Genomic DNA, 7380 nt, shown 5'->3' with positions numbered 1-7380 from the left:
ATGAAGAGAGTACAGTTGATTAAATGGTTATGTTTTCTGAGCAGAGGGAACAACATAAATAACAAACAAGGATTTTGGAAAGTAACAAGATGGAAGTAGCAAATAAATGTAGCAGACAGTTGCAGGCTTTGAAGGTATTTTTGATAGGAAGAGTGAAGTAGTGAATGATTTTAGCTGGGAGTTGTATTTTAGAATTCTAAATTGGTGTTGCCTGTGGGTTAGACTGAAATGAAAAAATCACCCAACTAGTGGCTAAGGGTTTTGGGCAATTTATTTATTCTTGTAGAGCTCGCTTACCTGCAAGACAGGAACAATAATGCTTATGCAATGGTGCGTTTATGCGTGCTAAGTTGCTTCAGTTCTGTCTGACTATCAGTGACCCTATGGACTGTAGCCTGCCAAGCTCCTCTGTTCATGGGATTCTCCAGGAAAGAATACTGAGGTGGTTGCCATGCTCTGCTCCAGGGGATCTTCCCCATCCAGGGATCAAACCCACATCTCTTGCGGTTCCTGCATTGCAGGCAGATTCTTTATTGCTGAGCCAGTGCAGAAGCCCATGCAATGGTACAGTTATGGCTAAACAGAATGGTGTATATAAAGTGCATGGAATGTCTCCTGATATATACTGGGTATAATATGTAGTTTAGTTGCTAAGTCATGTCTGACTCTTGCAACCCCATGGACTGCAGCCCGTCAGGCTTCTGTATCGATGGGATTTTTCAGGCAAGAATACTGGAGTGGGTTGTCATCCTTCTCCAGGGGATCTTCCTGACCCAGGGATCAAACCTGGGTCTCCTGCATTGCAGGCAGATTCTTTACCGACTAAGTCACCAAGGAAGATTGGATATTATAACAATTGTAATTAAATTGATCTTATACTCTACATACCATGATAATAAATAAGCAACCCAGATAGAAATTCAGAGTCACTTCTGTTAGTTCCACTCCTATAGCATTAAGGCTAAATTACTGTTCATATTTTTTTTTTTTCCCCAAAAGGTCCTTTGGAAGCTTATAGGATGGATGCTCTAAACCAAACAAGAGTGACTCAATTTGTCTTCTTGGGACTCACTGATAACTGGGTACTGGAGATATTATTTTTCATGGCATTCTCAGTCATGTATGTGCTAACCCTTTTGGGGAACATTCTGATCATGGTTACCATAGTCTTTACTCCACGTCTTCATATCCCCATGTATTTCTTCCTGAGCAATCTGTCCTTTATTGACATCTGCCACTCATCTGTCACAGTGCCCAAGATGCTGGAGGGTTTGCTTTTGGAGAGGAAGACCATTTCCTTTGACAATTGCATTGCACAGCTCTTCTTCCTACATCTGTTTGCCTGTGCTGAGATCTTTCTGCTGACCGTTATGGCCTATGATCGTTATGTAGCCATCTGTGTGCCATTACACTACCCCAATGTGATGGACATGAGGGTCTGCGTACAGCTTGTCTTTGCTCTCTGGTTGGGGGGTACCATTCACTCACTGGTGCAGACCTTCTTGACCTTTCGCCTACCTTACTGTGGCCCTAATGTAATTGATAGCTACTTCTGTGATGTTCCTCCTGTCATCAAGCTGGCCTGCACAGATACATATCTCACAGGAATGCTGATTGTGTCCAATAGTGGAACCATCTCCCTCTTCTGTTTTCTGGCTTTGGTCACCTCCTACATGGTCATCTTGGTTTCTCTTAGAAAACAGTCAGCTGAAGGGCGCAGGAAAGCCCTGTCTACCTGCTCAGCCCACTTCATGGTGGTTGCCCTCTTCTTTGGGCCATGTATCTTCCTCTACACTCACCCAGACACCAACTTCTCCAGTGACAAGGTGGTATCTGTCTTCTACACGATGGTCACCCCTGTGCTGAATCCCCTCATTTACACCTTGAGGAATGAGGAAGTAAAAAATGCCATGAAGCGTCTCCGACAGAGGCAAGTTTTTTCCATGAAATCGTGTACATGATGGACATGGAATTATAGATATTATTTTGGTCATATCTCTAATGAGTGACTAAGAGTAAGAAATCTAAGTTATTAGGTGAAATGACCTGGAGAGTCATTTCAGGCCAGACTTCTGAACTAAAGAGGGGGACTTATCAACTATTGCTTAAATAAAGGAAAAGATACCTGTTGTAACATGTAAGGGAAAAGGATTGGGACAAGTTTAAAGAAAACTTCTAGTTTCACCAGTAAAAGAACACACAGACTTTGGGGGCATAGTCTTAGTTTCAGGAACATGTAGAGTTCTGAGAGAACCTATTTTTTTGATTTGTACAGTTCTGTAGGTTATTACCTCTGGGAAGCTGTACATTATACCTGTGTTTTATACATTATAGGGATCCTACTTTCAAATGTATTTTCAAGATGTTTATTTAAGCTTTATATGGTATTTATTGGTTTCCATGGTTGCTCAGAGATAAAGAATCCATTTGCCAATGCAGGGAGATGTGAGTTCAATCCCTGGGTTGGGAAGATTCGCTTGAGAAGGGAATGGCAATCCACTCCAGAATTCTTGCCTGGGAAATTCCATGGGCAGAGGAGGTCCATGGGTCTCAAAGAGTTGGACATGACTTAGCAGTTAAAACTATAACAGCAACATATTTATATTGAATTAAACTTTGGCACTTTGAGAGTAATTCTCTTATTTATCTCTACACACAGTCTGTACTTTTGGTAGTACTTTATTTTTTACAAAATCAAGGTGGAGATCTATTGGAACTTACTTTAAAATAAACTTTGTTAAGGTAGAAATTAATTACATAAAAGGTACTCATTTAAATTGTACAGTTTGATAAAATGTGACAAAGGTTCACTTATGCAACTATCTCCCTAGTCAAGATATAGAACATTTCTATCACCCCCCCAAAATTTCTTCAGAACCTTCCCAGCCAATAATCTTATCCCCACCCAAGCACCCAAGCATCTGATTTTTTCTTGCTGTAAACTAAATTTGTCTTTCCTAGAGTTTCATGTAAATTGAATCATACACTATGTACAATTTTATGCTTGACTTCTTTGCTCTGTTGGGATAAACTGTATATAGTCATAATGCATTATTTTTTTAAAAACATTACTGATTGTTGTTTTCACATATTGCTATTATGTGAAGAATGTTTGAATCTACATTGTGGTGGTTATTGGTCTGAAACTGTTCCTTTTCTATTTTATAAAAATGTGATTTATGGTAGCTTTTAATATCAAAATATAAAAAATAGTAATGTTCAATAAAAGAGAAATCAGAATTTATAAGAATTAGAGTAATTACATGTACCAGGAAATAGTGATGAGTTAGTTATTACAATTAAATACTAAATTTAGTTAGAGCTTTTTGGAATTTGTGACAAAGGAAAGAAGAAAGTGTTACAGGTGATGTGGTAAACAAAGTGAGAGTCCCCCAAAGATGTTTGCATCCAGTCTCTGGAACCTGTTAATATTTCAGGTTGAACAGCAAACAGAGATTAAGGTTTGCTAGTCAGTTGACTTTGAGATAGAAATAGTAGCCTAGATTATCCAGGTAGACCTAATGTAATCCCAAATGTTCTTAAAGATAGAAGAGGGAAACAAAGGAGAATCAGAGGGAGATATGACTACAAAAGTCAGAGAGATTCGATATTGCTGGCTTTAAAGACAGAGAAGGGGGTTACTAACAGGAATCTGGGTGGTCTCTAGAAACTGAAAAAGGGAAGGAAATGGATTCTCTTCTATTGCCTTCAGAAAATAATTCAGCCAAACTTTCAGTTGTAAGATAAATAAGTTCTGGGGATTTAATGTATAGTACGATAACAATAGTTGATAATACTCTATTGTATACTTGAAAATTGTTGAGAGAGCAGATCCTAAGTATCCTCACCAGACAGACAGACAGATGCACAGTAACTGTGTGAGGTGATGGATGTGTTAATTAGAATTGATTGTGGTAATAATGAAATTATCATGTTGTACACTTTAAATATATTCAATTTTTGTCAATTCAGTTGAGGTCAGTCACTCAGTCGTGTCTGACTCTTTGCGACCCCATGAATCACAGCACACGAGGCCTCCCTGTCCATCACCAACTCCCGGAGTTCACTCAAACTCACGTCCATCGAGTTGGTGATGTCATCCAGCCATCTCATCCTCTGTCATCCCCTTCTCCTCCTGCCCCCAATCCCTCCCAGCATCAGAGTCTTTTCCAATGAGTCAACTCTTCGCATGAGGCGGCCAAAGGACTGGAGTTTCAGCTTTAGCATCATTCCTTCCAAAGAAATCCCAGGGCTGATCTCCTTCAGAATGGACTGGTTGGATCTCCTTGCAGTCCAAGGGACTCTCAAGAGTCTTCTCCAACACCACAGTTCAAAAGCATCAATTCTTCAGTGCTCAGCTCTCTTCACAGTCCAACTCTCACATCCATACATGACAACAGGAAAAACCATAGCCTTGACTAGATGGACCTTTGTTGGCAAAGTAATGTCTCTGCTTTTGAATATGCTATCTAGGTTGGTCATAACTTTTCTTCCAAGGAGTAAGCGTCTTTTAATTTCATGGCTACAGTCACCATCTGCAGTGATTTTGAAGCCCCAAAAGAAAAAGTCTGACACTGTTTCCACTGTTTCCCCATCTATTTCCCATGAAGTGATGGGACCAGATGCCTTGATGTTAGTTTTCTGAATGTTGAGCTTGAAGCCAACTTCTTCACTCTCCTCTTTCACTTTCATCAAGAGGCTTTTTAGTTCCTCTTCACTTTCTGCCATAAGGGTGGTGTCCACATTGGTCTTTTATTTCTTGGAACAGGCCAAGTTCTTTCTAAACATAGATCTTTACATCTGCCATTTCCTGTGCCTAGAAAGTTCATCACCTTTCTTTTCTCGTGGTTGGCTCTTTTTTCATCTTTCAGATCTTAGCGTAAATGGCATTTCCTCAGAGAGGCCCTTCTTAACTAAGCAATCTAGAGACCGTCTCTTCTATAACTCTCTAACATCATTGTCTTTCATGGCATTTGTCATGATCTGTAATTGAAATTTGCTTATATTTTGTTTTCTTTTTTAAAAAACCTTTTTATTTTGTATTGGAGTATAGCTGATTAACAGACAATGTTGTGATAGTTTGAGGTGAACACTAAGGGACTCAGCAATACATATGCATGTATCCATTCTTCCCCAAATTCTCTTCCCACATATTTTTGTCTTCTATTCTCACTAAACTCTAAACAGCGTAAAAGGAGGACTATGTATTTTATTTATGATTACTAACCTAGTACTTAGCACATAATAGACGCTCAGTAAATATTTGTCAGATGAATGGATAATAAGATATCCCCACTGTATTGTCTTAATGGAAGAGTTTTTGCTGAACACTTGAGGATATCAACTTCAGTGGTTCAAAGTCTTCCTTCTGCATTACTGAAGTCATTTGCAAACTTACTTTGTCTGCTTTACCAGTGTTTGCAAAGCTATTGAGGCAAGTGTCTGAGTGAATGATGTTGGCAAGTGCTGCCCAGAAATCTGAACATTTGTTTAGACTTTGGTTATCACCCTAACACAAAAGCAGGGATAGGAACCATGATGTAAGGAAAATAACATGTTTGTGTTGATACATTTGGCTTAACATCCTACCTTCATCATTTCCTAGCTGGGTGACCTTGGGCATGCTGTTTGCTTTTTTGAGCTTTGGCTTCTTCATGTGTAAACAAGCTTATACATACCTCACAGGGTTGTTGTGAGAATTAAGTAATTGCGCAGTGCCTAGAACAATTTCCAGCCTGTGGAAGATATTAAAAATCATAGTAATTGCTATGATTGTCAGATATTGGACTGGAATATAGTTTCACAAGTCATATAGATTGATAAATGTGGCTTGTAACATATCTTTGCTAGGCATTTCTTTAATTTGGAACACCAAGCACCATAAGGGCTTAGACATTTTCATTTTTTTTCTCTTCCCTTCACCCTCCCCATTAACTTGTTCAAGGCATTTTTCATGTCTTCATTCCGAAGGGTGTAGATGATAGGGTTCAGCAGGGGTGTGACAGCGGTGAAAAACACAGACATCACCTTGTCCTCTGGGAGGCTGGTGGATGGACGGGAATAGATGAAGATGCAGTGTCCCAGAAAGAGTGTGACCACGGTGAGGTGGGCTGCACAGGTGGACAGGGCCTTCCGCCGGCCTTCTGAGATCTGCTGCCTCAGACTCACCAGGATGACTGCGTAGGACACCACAAGGACCACAAAACAGACCACGGAGATCAGCCCACTGTTGGAGACGATGAGAATCTCAATGATGTGGGTATCAGTGCAGGCCAGTTTGATCACCTGAGGCACATCACAGAAGAAGTTGTCAATCTCATCAGGATCACAGTAGGGCAGCTTGATGGTGAGCGAGGTCAGCGCTATGGAGTGGATAGTACCCCCTGTCCAGAGGGCCACAGCCAGCAGCACACACACTTTCCAGCTCATCACTGTCATGTACTGCAGGGGCTTGCAAATAGCCACATACCGATCATAAGCCATGACAGTGAGGAGAAAGATCTCTGTGCAGGCGAAGAGGTGCAGGAAGAACATCTGAGTTACACAGGCATCAAAGGAGATGAGCTTCTCCTCTGACCAGGTGTCTATCAGCATCTTGGGGACAGTGACGGTGGAGTGGCACACATCGATAAAGGATAGGTTGCTGAGAAAGAAATACATGGGGGTATGGAGATGATGGTCATCGATAATAGTTATGACGATGAGGATGTTTCCAATCAGTGTCAGGACATAGAAAACAAGGAACATGGCAAATGCAGCCATCTGCACATTCTGATTGATAGATAAACCTCTGAGCCGAAAACATGTCACTACAGTTGTTTGATTGAGTAGAACAGCCTCTTCCATTCTCACCGTTGGACACTCCTGTCGAAAATTAGAAAAAAAAACCCACTTAATATCTGCATCACTCATTTGGCCACTTAGGTTCTTCTGTGTTTATGACTTCTCTCCATCTAGAATTTCTAGTGAAGTATCTCATTTTAAAATCCCCATTCAGCATCTTAAATCATGCTGGACACATAGCAGTTGCTAAACACACACTTTTGGAACAAAAGAATAGAAAAAATTGATTCACTAAGAGATGTAAAACAATCTTGGGCAGGGAGAAATCAAATAACTTATTTCTCCCTTATTGTATAAAATATCAGTGTTTAGCTTTAGGTTACAGATTTTTATAGGAGAAGAAATGAAGGTTCTTCTTACTCTCAATAAGTAATTTTTCCAGGGTTATAGAAATTCTGACCTTGAACATAGTTTTCTTTATTGTCCTGTTGACCACATGTTCACTAGCCCACACCCTTACTTCCTTGTTTGCTCTGCCATCATACCCTGAGACTGTAATTTCAGTAATCTAGATTTCTGGAGGCAGAAGATTTTCAC

The 7380-nt window shown here is 40.2% G+C and overlaps 2 protein-coding genes across 2 annotated transcripts; one reads left to right on the top strand and one right to left on the bottom strand.

The window, feature by feature from the left end:
* Nucleotides 1-1019: 1019 nt before the first annotated feature.
* On the top strand, nt 1020-1961 carry LOC113899399 (olfactory receptor 1509). Its single transcript, XM_027552770.1, has one exon. It carries the CDS (start codon nt 1020-1022, stop codon nt 1959-1961), a length of 942 nt encoding a protein of 313 aa, XP_027408571.1.
* A 3937-nt stretch (nt 1962-5898) lies between these two features.
* Nucleotides 5899-6846, bottom strand: LOC113899398 (olfactory receptor 4E1). Its single transcript, XM_027552769.1, has one exon. The coding sequence runs from the start codon at nt 6844-6846 to the stop codon at nt 5899-5901; it is 948 nt and encodes a 315-aa protein (XP_027408570.1).
* Nucleotides 6847-7380: the final 534 nt, after the last annotated feature.

This window comes from Bos indicus x Bos taurus, chromosome 10, assembly GCF_003369695.1.
Source record: "Bos indicus x Bos taurus breed Angus x Brahman F1 hybrid chromosome 10, Bos_hybrid_MaternalHap_v2.0, whole genome shotgun sequence".
Classification (NCBI taxonomy): Eukaryota; Metazoa; Chordata; class Mammalia; order Artiodactyla; family Bovidae; genus Bos; species Bos indicus x Bos taurus.
Note: the sequence above shows the minus strand (reverse complement) of the source record. Positions and strands in the feature narration are given on the sequence as shown.